The 18,230-nt window shown below is 52.6% G+C and overlaps 1 protein-coding gene across 3 annotated transcripts in view; it reads right to left on the bottom strand.

The window, feature by feature from the left end:
- Window positions 1-18,230, bottom strand: part of DVL1 (dishevelled segment polarity protein 1) — an 88,163-nt gene that overhangs the window by 10,476 nt on the left and 59,457 nt on the right. For all 3 annotated transcript variants that reach the window (XM_068158256.1, XM_068158255.1, XM_068158257.1), the window contains exons 5-10: window positions 13,636-13,774; window positions 4,909-5,002; window positions 4,136-4,205; window positions 3,178-3,317; window positions 2,159-2,235; window positions 1,601-1,668 (exon numbers count right to left, since the gene is read on the bottom strand). In XM_068158256.1, the coding sequence (XP_068014357.1) occupies window positions 1,601-1,668; window positions 2,159-2,235; window positions 3,178-3,317; window positions 4,136-4,205; window positions 4,909-5,002; window positions 13,636-13,774 (588 nt within the window). The remainder of the gene's footprint in view (window positions 1-1,600; window positions 1,669-2,158; window positions 2,236-3,177; window positions 3,318-4,135; window positions 4,206-4,908; window positions 5,003-13,635; window positions 13,775-18,230) is intronic.

Raw genomic sequence — 18,230 nt, 5'->3', positions numbered from 1 at the left:
ATTCCATTCTATTCTAATTCCATTCCATTTCATCCCATCCTATCCTATCCCATCCTACCCCACCCTACCCCACCCTCCCCTCCCCTCCCTTATCCTATCCTATCCTATCCTATCCTATCCTATCCTATCCTATCCTATCCTATCCTATCCTATCCTATCCTATCCTATCCTATCCTATCCCTGTTCCCTGGAACTGCAGCAGGAAAGTTAAATGCCTCCCCTTGAAGGGAAGAAGCTGCCAGTCCAGGAAGACAAATTGACTGTTACCCTAGACAGTGAGATTCTCAGAGCTGTGGAGGCTCCAAGCCTGGAAGTCTTCACAGCCAGGTTGGATGAGGTCCTGAGCAACTAGAAAGAGGTGTCCCTGCCCATGGCAGGGGGTTGGAACTGAAGGATCTTTAAGGTCATTTCCAGCCCAAGCCATTCCATGCTTTTGCTGTGATGTGACTACCAACTGCTTTGCTCCTGCTGAAGGGGAAATCTCTCCCTGCTCCTAGGGGTCTTGGATCAAACCCAACCACTCAGGCAGAAAGAGAATCTCCTGCTGCAGGTGAAGCAGAACACTAAGCCCAGAGCTGGGTATTTGCAGGGAGCAGGCATCATGGAATTCCCCTCTCATGACACTTTGTAGGGCTGGAGTAGGCTTGCAAAGTACATAGGCAAGACATACAGAGAGCATTTGGAGAGCCTGGTGTCAGAGAAGAGTGAAAATCACACCCAGACCTCAAGAAGAGCCACACAGATGAGCTTCCCCATAGTCTACATTGTAGTGGCTGTTGTTCCACTGCCTGAAACCCAGAACTTCTCTAAAGGAGCTCTGCTTCTGCTAGGTATTCCCACCCAACAGCCCAGATGTTACTGCACCCAGCTCAGCCTGCAACAGAGGCACCTCTGCTAGCCTTGGATAATGATTCAAGCACCTTCCTGAGCCAAGGGCAGGCTGCCACACCAGCTCTGCTTGCAGCACAGCTGAGTTCTGTGATTTGTGGGAATTTTCCTTTGGATCCTGCTGCTTTTCCAAAGGGCCTTCACTGAGTGAGCTGCTGTAACCTTCCTCGGTTTACTACATCGATTTCAAGGCTGTCCTCACCCTCTCAGGGCTGGTTTCCATCTTGACTCACCAGCAGGAGGCAGCTGGGTTTTGTCAAGGTGAGAGCTGGAAGGTTTATTAAGCCAGAAGTTCTCAAAGCAGATCATTTCCAACCAGGTTTGCCTCAGCTTCTACCAAGGCTCAGGCTAATTTCTTTCTGGGAAGTGTCCATGTGACACAGTGAGGCTCTGCAGCACCACAGTCATCCTCCAATCTTCCTATCAAACTGAAAAGCTTTGGAGACCACAAGGATACAGCCACCAGAGGGTTAAGATCTTGACCCACAACCATGTAAACCAAAAGGGAAACTCCCACGAGGTCAGCAGGCACTGAGGTCTCAGCCAGAGGATATGAAAGCCCTGCCTCCCAAAATGAAAAGTGAAGAAGAAACCCAAACTTGGAGGCATCAAAGTGGTGGGGGGAAAAAAACAGATGTCCCAACAGCTGCAAACCTTCTGAACCCTGAGGGCTCCACAGGAACCCCAGCAAAGAGCACAAACATCTACTCACCCCTGGGGATGGTGAAGTAACTCCTGGGAGTAGGGTCCCAGCATTTGGCTACTGTTAGGCTGATAGGTCTGGGAAGAAAGAAAACAAAGGAAGGTGACTCAACTTTTCCTGCAGAAGCTGCAGCTGCTACAATGACCTCTTTGAAACAAACCCCTTCCTGTCCAACCAGCTGCCAAGGACCTCCTGAGAAGGCTTCTGAGATGCTGGGCAAGGTTATTTTCAGTACAAAGCAGCACCAGGATGTTTTGCACAGATCATGAGCACTGCTGGTGAAACCAAATGATCAGCTCTGCAGATACCAAACCACTCATCACAGAAACAAACAGGGCTGCTGAAGCCAGGCAACTCCTCTGGCTGTTGCCTTTGGCTGCCACTTTGGAAGCAGGCTCAGGCATCCATCATTCGCCCTGAGCAGCTCAGGGTCGAGATCAGCAGTCACACACACACACACACACTGCTTGCTTTATTGAGAGGGAAAAGTTGGTTTCTCTGAGGTTTGCCCAGCACCACTAAGTGCCCCTGGAGGAGAAGCAGCAGGAGATTCAGTGCTGTGCTCACCCTGGTTTGGAGACTATTTCCCGTAACACCCTCACGGCATCGTCATTGCTCATGTTCTCAAAATTGACATCATTCACCTGGAATGGGGCAAAGAGCAGAGGTCAGGCTTGGCAACAGGCAGGTGAAGAGGCATTTGCATTCTTTGCTTCCACATTTATTTGCCTTCTCACTCTCTCCACTCCTCTGAGCAGCTGCAGCAGTCCTGTTTCTCAGAGCGCATCAGTTACCCAGAGAATCACAGAGTCACAGTCACAGAGTCATAGCATCAGAGTCACAGAGTGATAGAATCATAGCATCATAGAATCATAGCATCATAGAGTCACAGATACATAGAATCATTAAATCACAGAATCATAGAATCTAGAATCAGAGAATCATAGAATCAATAAGGTTGGAAAAGACCTCAGAGATCATCAAGTCCAAGCTGTCACCCAACACCTCCTGACAACTAAACCATGGCTCCAAGTGCCACATCCAATCCCCTCTGGAACACCTCCAGGGATGGGGACTCCACCACCTCCCTGGGCAGCACATCCCAGTGGCCAATCTCTCTGTCTGGGAAGAACTTTCTCCTCACCTCCAGCCTAAACCTCCCCTGGCACAGCTTGAGACTGTGGCCTCTTGTTCTGGTGCTGGGTGCCTGGGAGAAGAGACCAACCCCCACCTGGCTCCAACCTCCCTGCAGGGAGTTGGAGAGAGCAAGAAGGTCTCCCCTGAGCCTCCTCTTCTGCAGGCTAAGCAACCCCAGCTCCCTCAGCCTCTCCTCCCAGGGCTGTGCTCCAGACCCCTCCCCAGCTCTGTTGCCCTTCTCTGGACACCTTCCAGCCTCTCCATGTCCTTCTTGACCTGAGGAGCCCAGCAGAGTTGGCCAAAGAATTCAAGGTTTAAATGAGAAGATTCCCTGAGCCATGAATGAATTCTGTTCCCTTGCTGACTAAAACCCATGGAGCTGGTGGGATGAGTGAGCTGAGGCACCGAAGCACAAGGCAGCAGGAGGTGTTTGGGGGGCAGAGACCAACCTGCAGCAGCATGTCCCCGGGCTCGATCCGGCCGTCCGCCGCCACAGCTCCTCCCTTCATGATGGAGCCGATGTAGATGCCGCCGTCACCACGGTCATTGCTCTGCCCTACAATGCTGATGCCCAGGAAGTTATACTTCTCTACACAGAGAGAAAGTGGAAGGGAAGGGGGGGAGGGGGGAAAGCAAACAAAGTGACTGGAATGCTAGTGAAGAGCTAACACCAGCCTGGAAAGCTCGGTTCTCTCAGCGACACATCAGCAGGGCCACGATTAGCAAAGGTTATAGAGGCAGAGAAGTGTCAGGGTTGGAAGGGACCTCAAGGCTCAGCCAGTTCCAACCCCCTGCCATGGGCAGGGACACCTCACACCACAGCAGGTTGCTCACAGCCACCTCCAGCCTGGCTGCAAACACCTCCAGGGATGAGGATGAGGCTTCCACCACCTCCCTGGGCAACCTGTGCCAGGCTCTCACCACCCTCCTGGGGAACAACTTCTTCCTAACACCCAATCTGAATCTCCCCATTTCTACTTTTGCTCCATCCCCCCCTAGTCCTATCACTCCCTGACACCCTCAAAAGTCCCTCCCCAGCTTTCTTGGAGCCCCCTGCAGATCCTGGCAGGCCACAAGAAGGTCTCCTTGAAGCCCTTTCCAGACTGAACAGCCCCAGCTGATCTAAACACTGATGTGCTTGTGCAAGCAGCTCAAAACCATCCAGCACTGGAGCAGGACCCCAGGAGGCAGCAGCTCCCAGCTACCATTCCCTTGGTTCAGTTCCCAGAACTGACAGAATTGGTTTGGTTGGAGAAGAGCTTTCAGATCACTGAGCCTGACCCTTGAGCCAAGTGGCATCCCCTCCGATCAAGGAACTTCCTGCTGGCTCCAAATGCTACTACACCCCAAGCAAAGGCAGCAGTGTCACTTGCCATCCATCACCCCAAGCACTGCTGAGCTCCTTACCCATGTTGAGGGTGACAGTGATGATATTTAGGGACATGGTGGAGTCGGTGATGCTGCTGAACGAGGAGGACTGCAAAACACAACAGGCAGAAATTCTCCAGGTTTGAGGTGGCTCAGAGCAAGGCACTTCAAAAGAAATGAGCAGACACTGGGGATGAAGCCCTTGGGAACTGATCAACAGTGTGACTGGCACAGGGAGCTGATGAATCCAGAAGGCACTGTGGCCTCAAAAGTCTGCTTCATGTAGAATTTGTAAGCAAAGCACAAAGAGTATAGAACCACAGAATGGTTGGAAGGGACTTCAGAGCTCATCTACTCCAACCTCCCTGCCAGACTTGGCTGCTCAAGGCCTCACCCAACCTGGCCTTGAACACCCCCAGGGAGGAGGCATCCACCACCTCCTTGGGCAGCCTGTTCCAGCATCTCTCCACCCTCCTACTGAAGAACTTCTTCCTAAGATCCACTCTAACCCTTTGAAAAGGAGAAAGGGAGAGGAGAAAAAGGCTTGACTCTAGTGCTGCAGAGCTTCAAATGTCAGAGGTTTAGTCCAGGGTAGAGTGGAGCCAAAGGAACCTTCCCACTGAACGCAGCAGGGCACAGAGCTGCTCTGGATCCCTTCCCGAGTCACAGATTGCATCGGGTTGGAAGGGACCCTCAAAGGTTGTCTTGTCCAAGCCCCCTGCAGTCAGCAGGGACACCTCCACCACAGAGACACCTGCTGCCCTCAGGAAAGCCCAGCTCAGGCCCCGGGGCAGAGCTGATGCCACCCTTACCCTGTCAATCTGCCGCATCCTTTGCTTCCTCCTCCGGCGCTTGTGCTTGCGGATGAGGCGCGAGGAAGTGCTCTGCTCAGTGGAGCTGCTCAGCCTGAGGGAAAAGGAGAGCAAATGTCAGCTCTGGGAAGCTGAGCCACTGCCATCTCACTGCCCCCTGCCAAAGAAAGGCTGATCCCTACAAATGCAGGAGACCAAATCCCAGAGCCAGCTCCAGCAGGCTGACAATGCTCTGCTCTGCTCGGTGCCCAGCTGCTGCTCCAGCCCAGCCTGAGCTGGGTCTCAGCCTCTGCTGGGAGCACAGAGAAGGCACCAGCTGAACCACAGCCCGGATCAGAGTGCCATTTACTCTTTGGAGAGCAACTCTGAGTGCAACCCACAGCTCAGCAGGCATAGATCACCCTGATGTAACCACCCAAAGCTCAGAGGGAGCCATCTGCCACTGCTTGAGAGGTGGTTCTGACTCCAGGCCCATCAAAGAGGAATGCACCCCGCAGGGCCAGCCCTGGTTCCAAGCTCTGCTTTGAGAGAGCAGCAGCCAGCCTGGAGAGCCTCCAGGGATCCTTTTCTGGGGAGCCTTGGCACGGTGCTGTTATTTCCTTCTGCTGCTACCCACCCTGTTTGAAGGAATTTCATGTGGGGGCTTGAATCCAGTGGAATCCATCAGCAGCTGGGAACAGCTACCAAGCAGTGAGAGGGGAAGAGTGTCCATGGGTTTATTCTGGTTTACTGTGTTGGTTTGCTTGGGGTGGGGCTTTTTTTCCAGGCTTTTGAAACTGCTAGAACCTAAATGTGCCACACACACACCCCCAGGGATGAGGAACCTCAAAATCATTCTCCTGATGGAGAGGCAGAAATGGAGCTGCCTAAATGACTCTCAGAAGCATGGAACAAAGCCCAGATCCCAGATCCCAGAGTCACACCACAGAGGCAACTCCCTTCTGTTCAGCATGTCAAGAAAGGCCCCAAAAAAGGCAAAGCAATGCTCCACTGGGGGAAAAAAACAGAAGTAAAAACCCAACCCTGCACAGCACCAATGGAACTGGCACTTCACAAAGGCAGCAGGGCTGCCAGCCTGCCTCCCCAGGCCCCATGGCCCTGCCTTCAGTTCCAGCCCCATGGCCCTGCCTCCCCAGGCTCCACAGCCCTGCCTTCGGTTCCAGCCCCATGGCCCTGCCTCCCCAGGCCCCATGGCCCTGCCTTCAGTTCCAGCCCCATGGCCCTGCCTTCAGTTCCAGCTCCACAGCCCTGCCTTCAGTTCCAGCCCCATGGCCCTGCCTCCCCAGGCCCCTTGGCCCTGCCTTCAGTTCCAGCCCCATGGCCCTGCCTCCCCAGGCCCCTTGGCCCTGCCTTCAGTTCCAGCCCCATGGCCCTGCCTCCCCAGGCCCCACGGCCCTGCCTTCAGTTCCAGCCCCACAGCCCTGCCTTCAGTTCCAGCCCCATGGCCCTGCCTCCCCAGGCTCCACATCCCTGCCTTCAGTTCTAGCCCCATGGCCCTGCATTCAGTTCCAGCCCCACATCCCTGCCTTCAGTTCCAGCCCCACATCCCTGCCTTCAGTTCCAGCCCCACATCCCTGCCTTCAGTTCCAGCCCCACAGCCCTGCCTTCAGTTCCAGCCCCACAGCCCTGCCTTCAGTTCCAGCCCCATGCAGGAATGCTAAAGCACCTCAAGCCAAGCTTGAGAGCAGCAGCTTCCCAAAGGAGCTTGGTGGTGTTGTGAGGCTCCAAGGCAGCAGCTTGCACAGGGTAGGTGTGTTTCAGGGAGCTGAACACTGCAGATGGTGGAACTGCTCAGAGGCAGGGAAGCTCCTGCCGTGCTCCTTGAGTTCACAGAGCTATTTCAGGCATGCCAACCTCACACACTCCTTTTGCTGCCCCCCTCCCAGCCAGGCAGACCTGTGTGAAGAGCCAAGAGGTGTTTGGGAAAAAACAGAGATTAAAAGTCTGATAGTTCTTGGTCTGTGCAAGCAGCTCACAGCACCTGGTTTGATGAGGTTTTGCCTTTCCTACAGGAAAAATGAGGAGGTCTCAGATGCAGGGCTCCCAGAATTGGACTTGTTCAACATTCAGCCCTCTCCTGCTGGCAAACATTGGCACAACACTCTCCTCTTACATTGTATTATCAGTGTCCTTCCTCTTCCCACTGGCACAACACTCTCCTCTTACATTGTATTATCAGTGTCCTTCCTCTTCCCATTGGCACAACACTCTCCTCTCACACTGTATTATCAGTGTCCTTCCTCTTCCCACTGGCACAACACTCTCACACTGTATTATCAGTATCCTTCCTCTTCCCATTGACACAACACTCTCCTCTCACACTGTATTATCAGTGTCCTTCCTCTTCCCACTGGCACAACACTCTCCTCTCACACTGTATTATCAGTGTCCTTCCTCTTCCCATTGACACAACACTCTCCTCTCACACTGTATTATCAGTGTCCTTCCTCTTCCCACTGGCACAACACTCTCCTCTCACACTGTATTATCAGTGTCCTTCCTCTTCCCATTGACACAACACTCTCCTCTCACACTGTATTATCAGTGTCCTTCCTCTTCCCACTGGCACAACACTCTCCTCTTACATTGTATTATCAGTGTCCTTCCTCTTCCCATTGACACAACACTCTCCTCTCACACTGTATTATCAGTATCCTTCCTCCTCCCATTTCCAGTTTCATTTTCCTCCCTTTCTCTCCCAGAATTCCACTGAGTGCTACTGAACCAGCAGGACTCAGCTAAACCTTTGCAGCACACAGGACAGCAGGAGCATGTGAAGACAGCCAAGGTGTGTTGCTGACATCACAGGGACCTGGCAGCTCTTTGGGAGAGGCAGCAAAGAGGCAAAAGACTGGGGGAGCTTTCCTGCAGGAACCCAAGGCAAGCCTCAAGATACCTTCAGGGGCTAGGAGGGAGATGTGGGTGCCCCTCTTCCACTCAGTGCTCCCACCTGCAACCAAACCCTCTGCTCACAGGCTCTGTTCCCTGCTGCACACACAGCATTAGCTGTGCAGACAGCTGAGCTAGTCCAGAGCTGAAAGAACTAAGCCTTGAAACTTCATCTGTCCTTTGGACTGCTAAAATCAAACTTCAAAGTCACTCCCAGTGTCCAGGCACTGGACTTGCATTGTTCACACACCTATTTCACCCACTGCCACACCACACCTTGGGGCTTCAGCACTCAAGGAGTGTGCAGTGCTTCCTGTCACCTTGTCAGGATGACATCCTCAAGTGGTCACTGAGGAGAAAGAGAATTCACTGCATTCAGACACTTCATTCTTTGTACTCCATCTCCAGTCCTGCATCCAGTTCTGGTGTCCCCAGCAGCAGAAGGACACAGAGCTGTTGGGGCAAGTCCAGAGGAGGGGCACAAAGATGACCCAAGGGCTGCAGCACCTCTGCTGTGAGGACAGGCTGAGCCAAGGCTCCTTGGCTATGCCAGCTTCTCCCTGTTCTAGTGCACAGCAGTATCTGAAGGGGGCTACAGGAAAGCTGGGGAGGGACTTTGAGGGTGTCAGGGAGGGATAGGACTGGGGGGGGTGGAGCAAAACTAGAAGTGGGGAGATTCAGATTGGAAGTGAGGAAGAAGTTGTTCCCCATGAGGGTGGTGAGAGCCTGGCACAGGCTGCCCAGGGAGGTGGTGGAAGCCTCATCCCTGGAGGTGTTTGCAGCCAGGCTGGAGGTGGCTGTGAGCAACCTGCTGTGGTGTGAGGTGTCCCTGCCCATGGCAGGGGGCTTGGAGCTGGCTGAGCCTTGAGGTCCCTTCCAGCCCTGACAATTCTATGATTCTATGCTCACAGAATGGCTTAGGTTGGAAGGGACCTCAGGGATCACCTACTCCAACCTCCCTGATGAACTTCTTCCAAAGATCCAATCTACCCCTCCTCTCACTCAGCTTCAAACCATTCCCCCTTGTCCTGATGCAAAGTCCCTCTGCAGCCTTCCTGTAGGATCCCTTCAGCCATTGGAAGGCAGCTCTAAGGTCCCCCTGGAGTCTTCTCTTCTCCAGGCTGAACAACCCCAGCTCCCCCAGCCTGTCCTCATAGCAGGGGTGAATCAAGCCTTGATCTGCTTTCCTGCAGCTATGGCACACTTCATCACCTCTCCCTGGCATCCCTTTTCAATCCAGAGCCTGAGTGCACGCTTGCTGAACCACTGCAGACACTGCAGCACCTCTCTCATTCTAGGAGTGTCTGGATGCTACCCAGCAGCTCCAATCTATTTTTCATGAACAGCAACATTTACCTTCTGAAGCAGCCCAGAAATGAGCACAAGCTGCTGCTGCTGCACTCTGATGAGCAACACCAAGACTTGATGAGCAAGAACAGGGAGACCAAATATCCATGGGAGATTTGGGGGAGGGGGGGGAAAGAAAGTGCAAGGGTGAGAAACAAATCTCAAAGCCTCAGCTACCAATTCCCTGCACCAGCCCTGACTGCAATGCTAGCAAGAACTCAATCCCACAGAGGAGATGGTGTCAAAGAATCCAGAATCATTTGCCCAACCTACACCCTGCAAAGGGAGGGGGAAAAGGAATCACTGGCTCCAGAAAACTCAGCCACAGAGTTAAAAATGTTCACTTTTTAAAGGAGAAGTAAATGCCATCAATATTTGGCAGTGAATTAGTTCAGCTACCACCAAACCAGTTGCAAACTGCTGACAATAACCCTGCAGCTCCAGATGTCTGCCAGGCTTTCAAGAGAGACTGTTCCAGCATCTGCTTAACAGAAGACAGCAGCAAGCCTCTTACTGCAAAGTCACCAGGAGCTCCCTGCATCAGTCTCCAGTAAGAACACCACCTCCTAGGAGCAACCCCCACCAACAGCCAGTCAGATCCTGCTCTGGAAACAAAGGAAACCATGGCTGCACTCCCCTGGAACTGGGGACAAACACATCTGCACTCACACTGCCTGAGGGCTCCTGCACTCCCCTGGAACTGGGGACAAACACATCTGCACTCACACTGCCTGAGGGCTCCTGCACTCCCCTGGAGCTGTGAACACACATCTGCACTCACACTGCCTGAGGGCTCCTGCACTCCCCTGAAACTGGGGACAAACACATCTGCACTCACACTGCCTGAGGGCTCCTGCACTCCCCTGAAACTGGGGACAAACACATCTGCACTCACACTGCCTGAGGGCTCCTGCACTCCCCTGGAGCTGGGGACAAACACATCTGCACTCACACTGCCTGAGGGCTCCTGCACTCCCCTGTAGCTGTGAACACACATCTGCACTCACACTGCCTGAAGGCTCCTGCACTCCCCTGGAGCTGTGAACACACATCTGCACTCACACTGCCTGAAGGCTCCTGCACTCCCCTGGAGCTGTGAACACACATCTGCACTCACACTGCCTGAGGGCTCCTGCACTCCCCTGGAGCTGTGGACAAACACATCTGCACTCACACTGCCTGAAGGCTCCTGCACTCCCCTGGAGCTGTGAACACACATCTGCACTCACACTGCCTGAAGGCTCCTGCACTCCCCTGGAGCTGTGAACACACATCTGCACTCACACTGCCTGAGGGCTCCTGCACTCCCCTGGAGCTGTGGACAAACACATCTGCACTCACACTGCCTGAAGGCTCCTGCACTCCCCTGGAGCTGTGAACACACATCTGCACTCACACTGCCTGAAGGCTCCTGCACTCCCCTGGAGCTGTGAATACACATCTGCACTCACACTGCCTGAAGGCTCCTGCACTCTCCTCTAACATCCTGATGGCTTTGCCCTGAACAAACTCCTTCACTGGAACAGAAGAATTCTTCTCTCTCTCTAACTAAATGCAGCAGAATTACCTTGGAGTGGAAAGAAACCAACTCTGCTCCAAGTTAAAACCAAACCCAGTCACTGCCAAACACTCTTAGAAAAGCATCCTCAGCCTCACAGCCCTTCCATGCCAGCAGCACCCCCTTTGCAGCTGCCCTCCTCTATGAGCAGTCTCCTTTCCACCCCAGGCTCTGCCACCAGAGTTCCTCAGCTGCTATTAAACAAACTTACCCCCTTCAAACCTCCTCCTTCCCCAGGCCGCTGTCTCCAGCAGATCAGGAGCATGCTGGATTGTTCTATTTGCCTCTAAAGCAAACTTCTCCCTGCCAGCACAATCTCTCATCTGCTTGAGAACATCATCACCCTACCACAACAGCATACCTTGGAGCATTCCATTGAGTTGCTCTTCCTGACTAGCTGGCCTGGCAGCTCCTCTCTGTGCCAAAAGCTCCTGCCCCAGCCTAGAAAGGGAAAGGCTCTTTCTTCTCAGGTCAGAGGCAGGAAGTTTCACTTTGCCAGTCTAGAAAGATTTTAGCTGGGTCTAAGTGGAAAGTGCTTCAGTGGCCACCCTGCCTGTGCTAATCCTGCCCTGCTGCATATCTTGCTGCCATGGAAATGGTTCAGTTATGTACAAGAAACAAAATCAGCTGCAGGGTTGTTGTTGGGCATGGCAGGCTTGAGGGTTTTTTTCCTTTAGGGAGGGAGGGGAGGAGGGTTAGGAGCCCTAAAGGCTTTAGGAAGCCTCAGAGTGCAACCAGGTGAGCTCCTGATCTTGCCAACCCTTTATTCACAGGAGCATCCAGGTGAAGTGTAAAGCATCCAGGTTTAATTCTTCTGTATCTTCAGGTGTTGGCATTCTCACTGGAACTGCATCCCTGCACATCTTTATCACCAGCAATGAGGGCAGCCCCCAGGCTCCTCTGCTCCAAGCCCCAGCTCCCTCAGCCTGGCCTCAGCAGGGAGATGTTCCACTGCCTCCAGCAGCTTTGTGGCTCTGGGCTGGACTCTTTCATGCAGTCCCCTGAGGTTCTTCTTGAACCAAGGGGCCCAGAACTGGACACAAGATTGCAGATGTGGGCTCAGCAGGGCAGAGCAGAGGGGGAGGAGAACCTCTCTTGACCTACAAACATGTGGCATCCCAGCCTGCCTTTGCAACAGCAGCAGCTTGGATGAATTCCTGTGCTGCTCCCAGGTCCCAGACTCTGCAATTACCCAGGAATTCCTTCCCAACCCAGCCTCAGTGAAGTGCATGCTCATTAGGATCCTCTGCTGAAGGTACTTTGTTACATTACCCACACCATGACTTGGTAAATAGGCAGAGAGCTGCACAGGGCTTTGATCTTCAAATGTGATCACCCATGCTATTACAAAGGGAAGAGCAGGAAGAGAGTTTCTGCTCTTAATGGGAACAGTGACTACAGGCAGCTGGGAAAGTGACTCCAATAACTTCATGGTGACTATACACAACAGGATGAATTCTCTGTGCTGGGTTGGAATAGAATGGCATGGCATGGCAGGGAATGGAATGGGAGTAAGAATAAGAGGAGAAGAGGAAGGGAAAGAAGAGGAAGGGAAAGAAGAGGAAGGGAAAGAAGAGGAAGGGAAAGAAGAGGAAGGGAAAGAAGAGGAAGGGAAAGAAGAGGAAGGGAAAGAAGAGGAAGGGAAAGAAGAGGAAGGGAAAGAAGAGGAAGGGAAAGAAGAGGAAGGGAAAGAAGAGGAAGGGAAAGAAGAGGAAGGGAAAGAAGAGGAAGGGAAAGAAGAGGAAGGGAAAGAAGAGGAAGGGAAAGAAGAGGAAGGGAAAGAAGAGGAAGGGAAAGAAGAGGAAGGGAAAGAAGAGGAAGGGAAAGAAGAGGAAGGGAAAGAAGAGGAAGGGAAAGAAGAGGAAGGGAAAGAAGAGGAAGGGAAAGAAGAGGAAGGGAAAGAAGAGGAAGGGAAAGAAGAGGAAGGGAAAGAAGAGGAAGGGAAAGAAGAGGAAGGGAAAGAAGAGGAAGGGAAAGAAGAGGAAGGGAAAGAAGAGGAAGGGAAAGAAGAGGAAGGGAAAGAAGAGGAAGGGAAAGAAGAGGAAGGGAAAGAAGAGGAAGGGAAAGAAGAGGAAGGGAAAGAAGAGGAAGGGAAAGAAGAGGAAGGGAAAGAAGAGGAAGGGACAGAAGAGGAAGGGAAAGAAGAGGAAGGGAAAGAAGAGGAAGGGAAAGAAGAGGAAGGGAAAGAAGAGGAAGGGAAAGAAGAGGAAGGGAAAGAAGAGGAAGGGAAAGAAGAGGAAGGGAAAGAAGAGGAAGGGAAAGAAGAGGAAGGGAAAGAAGAGGAAGGGAAAGAAGAGGAAGGGAAAGAAGAGGAAGGGAAAGAAGAGGAAGGGAAAGAAGAGGAAGGGAAAGAAGAGGAAGGGAAAGAAGAGGAAGGGAAAGAAGAGGAAGGGAAAGAAGAGGAAGGGAAAGAAGAGGAAGGGAAAGAAGAGGAAGGGAAAGAAGAGGAAGGGAAAGAAGAGGAAGGGAAAGAAGAGGAAGGGAAAGAAGAGGAAGGGAAAGAAGAGGAAGGGAAAGAAGAGGAAGGGAAAGAAGAGGAAGGGAAGGGAATAGAATTAACCAGGTTGGAAGAGACCTTTGAGATCATCCAGTCCAGCCTATCACCCAACACCATCTGATCAACTCAACCATGGCACCAAGCACCCCACCCAGTCTCCTCCTAAACACCTCCAGGGATGGAGACTCCACCACCTCCCTGGGCAGCACATTCCAATGGCCAATCCATAGGCCATCTAACCCACCCCCCAAATCAGAGGCAGCAGGGAACAGAAGAAAAGAAGGGGGGAACTGAAGCAAATTAGGACTAAATGAAAAGAGAAGGCAGAAGTCTTCTCACCCCCCCAGGCAGCACCTCTAGGGAAGCTCAGAGTGGAGGCAAGGGGCTGGGAAACAGATGCAGACAGCACTTGAGAGTGACTGTGGCAGTGCCCTACCTGCTTGTGTTGTCATCATCATCAGAGTCAATGAAGCTGCTGGATTCCAGCTCACTGCTCATCATGGTGGAGGAGCTGTCGTAGCCCGCGGGGTGCTCGCGGTGCCTCTCCAGTTTCGGGTGCCCGTTGATCCGAGGCACTGCAAAGCAAACCCAGAAGACAGTCAGTGGAGTGCTCCCAGGCAGAGAGGAAGGGCAAGAGAGAAGTGACACTGCCAGGAGCACGACACTCAGGCTGACAGCTCTGCAGGAGGGTCCTTATACCAAACCCAAGCTCCCTGCAGAACCTAACCCCACCACTCCTTGATGGATTCTACCAGTGGCACAGCCAGCACGCCGCCTTTCACAGGATCCCAGGATCACCAAGCTTGGAAGAGACCTCAGAGATCAAGTCCAACCTGTCACCACAGTCCTTCTGACTAAACCATGGCTCCAAGTGCCACATCCAATCCCCTCTTGAACACCTCCAGGGATGGGGACTCCACCACCTCCCTGGGCAGCACATTCCAACAGCTAACAACTCTCTCAGGGAAGAACTTTCTCCTCACCTCCAGCCTAAACTTCCCCTGGCACAGCTTCAGACTGTGTCCTCTTGTTCTGGTGCTGCTTGCCTGGGAGAAGAGACCAACCCCCACCTGGCTACAACCTCCCTGCAGGGAGTTGGAGAGAGCAAGAAGGTCTCCCCTGAGCCTCCTCTTCTGCAGGCTAAGCAACCCCAGCTCCCTCAGCCTCTCCTCCCAGGGCTGTGCTCCAGACCCCTCCCCAGCCTCCTTGCCCTTCTCTGGACACCTTCAAGTGTCTCAGGAAGGTCTTACAAGAAGATGCTGAGGGAGATGGGGTTGTTTAGTCTGGAGAAGAGGAGGCTGTGAGGAGACCTCACTGCTCCTTACACCTCCCTGGAAGGAGGCTGGAGTGAGGCTGGTGTTGGCCTCTTCTCTCAACTAACTGAAAACAGGATGAGAGGAAGCAGCCTTGAGTTGCTCCAGTGGAGGTTTAGCTTGGATCTTAGGAATGGCTTCAGTGCAAGAGTGCTCAGGGAGTAGAACAGGCTGCCCAGGGAGGTGGTGGAGTCCCCACCCCTGGGGGTGTTCCCAAACTGAGCAGCTTTAGCAGCTCAGCCTCTCTGCTGGTGCCCCCCATCCCTGTCCCCATGCCTCCAGCAGCCTGTCTGGCAGCACAGCTGGGTCAGAGTCCTGTGTTCTGGACCATTCCACATGCACACAATGCTTCACAATGATTTCTTACTGCTCCCTGATTGTGCACAACCTGTCAGACAGACATTCCCGGGGCCAGTCCCCTCAGTCCCAATGCCCTTGACTCAAAGTCATCTTCTTCTGGAGATACTTTAGGGACTACCTTCCTCTGCTTCCTTTCAGGGACCTCTCATTGCAAGAGCCACAATCTCTAAGTGCTCTGCTTTGCCAAGAATGTTCCTCTGCCTGGAGCAAAACAAGGGCTCAGCTTGATAAGGCACCTGGTCAAGAAATAAACACCACAGGCTTCAAAGGCAGATGGAGCTTTTAAAACACACTCTCCAGACTCACAGTTCCCTCCTCCCAGGGCCAAGGGATCTGCTCTTCAGCTAGGGAATGGAAAACCTTCATAAAGGAGCAAGGTCTGCAGGAGGAATTGGGTTGGGGACTGACTTACTGCAGAGCAGCTCTGGGGAAAAGGACCTGGGGGGGCCTGGTGGGCAGAAGGATGCCCCTGAGCCAGCAATGTGCCCTTGTGGCCAAGGCCATCCTGGGGTGGTTTAGAAGGGCTGTGGTGAGTAGGTCAGAGAGGTTCTCCTGCCCTTCTGCTCTGCCCTGCTAAGGCCACAGCTGGAATATTGTGTCCAGTTCAAGCAGGAGCTCAGTGGACTGCTTGTAAGAGCCCAGCCCAGAGCCACAAAGCTGCTGGAGGCAGTGGAGCATCTCCCTGCTGAGGCAGGGCTGAGGCAGCTGGGGCTCTTGAGCATGGAGCAGAAGAGACTTCTAAACACACTCCACCTGTCTGTGTGGTTTCAGCAGCAATTCTTGGCTTGCCAGAACATCATCCCCAGTGAACCAGTCTGCTGGGCTACCAGCACACTTGCAACACCACCCCCCACACAAGCCCTGCACAGGTTTCCTGGAGAGGGAATAACCACCATGGTGACAAGCAGTGGCTTGTGACAAAGCCTTTGTGATCCTGAGCTTTGAGGGACAAATCCAACACAGCCCAGTCCCACTTTGAGTTGGGTGCTGATCAGCTGAGCCTTGCTTACACTCTCCAGCTTCAGCAGGAAGCCAGCAGCAGGTCTGAGATATTCCAAAGAACCACAGAATCATTTTGGTTGCAAGAGACCCTGAAGACCACCAAGGCCAATCACTGACCCTTCACAGCTTGCACAGCATTTACAAGATGTCTGTTTTCTGTGGCCCTGTTTTGGCTGCAAGAGACCCTGAAGACCACCAAGTCCAACCACTGACCCAACCCTTTGTAGCCTGCACAGCATTTAGAACAAGTCTCTTTTCTATGACTCTCCTTTGGTTGCAAGAGACCCTGAAGACCACCAAGTCCAATCATTGACCCAACCCTTTGTAGCCTGCACAGCATTTACAAGAAGTCTGTTTTCTATGACCCTCTTTTGGATTCAAGAGACCCTGAAGACCACCAAGTCCAACCATTATCCTTCCATAGCCTGCACAGCATTCACGACAAATCTCTTTTTTGTTGCCCTATTTTGGATGCAAGAGACCCTGAAGACCACCAAGGCCAACCATTAACCCTTCATAGCTTGCACAGCATTTACAAGAAGTCTCTTTTCTTTGACCCTCCTTTGGTTGCAAGAGACCCTGAAGACCACCAAGGCCAACCACTGACCCAACCCTTTGTAGCTTGCACAGCATTTACAACAAGTCTCATTTCCTATGACCCTCCTTTGGTTGCAAGAGACTCTGAAGACCACCAAGGCCAACCATTAACCCAACCCTTCATAGCTTGCACAGCATTTACAACAAGTCTGTTCTCTGTGACCCTGCTTTGGCTGCAAGAGATCCTGAAGACCACCAAGTCCAACCACTGACCCAACCCTTTGTGGCCTGCACAACATTTACAACAAGTCTCATTTCCTATGACCCTCCTTTGGTTGCAAGAGACTCTGAAGACCACCAAGGCCAACCATTAACCCAACCCTTCACAGCTTGCACAGCATTTACAACAAGTCTGTTCTCTGTGGCCCTGTTTTGGTTGCAAGAGACCCTGCAGACCACCAAGTCCAACCACTGACCCAACCCTTTGTGGCCTGCACAGCATTCACAACAAATCTCCTTTCTTTGACCCTCCTGAGCTGTGCCTTTCTCTTTCTCCTAGAGGAGCAGTATAAAAGGCCAGACTGCTTGGGAGTCAAAACAGCAGCCCTGGAGAAGACTGACTTCAATTGCTCCACTTGGAAAAGATCTCTTGTATTACTCCAGTGCTTGTTTTGCTTCCTGCCTTCCTCAGCCATTCATCACTTGTGACTTATAAAAGTAATCACATCAGCATTAGGTGATAGTGTTGATTTCATTGGGAGAGGCTGACATGAAGCAGAGCCCTGAGAGGGAAAGCAAGCCCCTGGTGGAAGCAGCTTTTGGGTAGCAGATTACTGTTAAGAAAACCCTCCCAACCCCCTCCTGACTTGGATTTCATCCATGCAGAAATGGGAAGCAAATTTGGGGAGCATGCCTCTCTCAGCAGGGAGCCTTTATTTCCATTTGGCTTTGATTATTATGAAGTGCACAGCCCAGACAGCAAGCTGTCAGCATGATTTGGTAATCATTCTCTGCAGAACCAGTCTGTTTATGCAGCTGGGGAGGGAGAGAAGGAGGGAGGCAGGCTGTGGTCCTCAATAGCTGAGTTGTCTCAAGTGCCCACTGCAAGTCACCAGTCCTGTCTCTCCCATCACAGGCCATGCAGATCCTTCCCTGCATTCCAAGTGGGTGGTCTAAAAAAGCTTTCACTCTTGTGGACCTTTTCCACCCCAGACCTCCATCCTGCATTCACTTCTCTGCTGGGAGCCCAGGAGCTCCTCAATCAGGGAGCATTTCCAGCAGGTAGCTGCAGATTGCAGTCCCCCCAGCTCCCAGGCAGCCCTTGCAGAGCTGGCAGTGAAGGACTGCTGTCCACCCAGGACGTGTTTCACAGCCTCCCACCTCATCCACTGGGGCTTATCCAGCCAGAAAATGGCTTTCAAAACTCTAGGAGCAGATTGCTGTGTGATTGAATTTGCCACTCTGACTCATGAGCCTAATGCTGTCTAGAGATACAACTCTGTAGCTCAGCTGATTTGGGTTGTATCTCTCTAACCTCCCTGGGCAACCTGGTCCAGTCTCTCCCCACCCTCACTGGAAAGAATTTCTTCCTCATCTCCAGACTCAATCTGCCCTCTTCCAGCTCCAAGCCATTTCTCCTCATCCTGTTACTCCCAGCCCTTGTCAAGAGTCCCTCCTCAGCTCTCCTGTAGCCTCCTTCATGTAAAGGTCTTTTCCAATCTGGTCTGTTCTATTCCATCCTATCCTATCCTATCCTATCCTATCCTATCCTATCCTATCCTATCCTATCCTATCCTATCCTATCCTATCCTATCCTATC

This window comes from Melanerpes formicivorus, unplaced genomic scaffold, assembly GCF_026170545.1.
Source record: "Melanerpes formicivorus ecotype bairdi unplaced genomic scaffold, bMelFor1.0.p_v2 SCAF_39, whole genome shotgun sequence".
Taxonomy (NCBI): Eukaryota; Metazoa; Chordata; class Aves; order Piciformes; family Picidae; genus Melanerpes; species Melanerpes formicivorus.
Note: the sequence above shows the minus strand (reverse complement) of the source record. Positions and strands in the feature narration are given on the sequence as shown.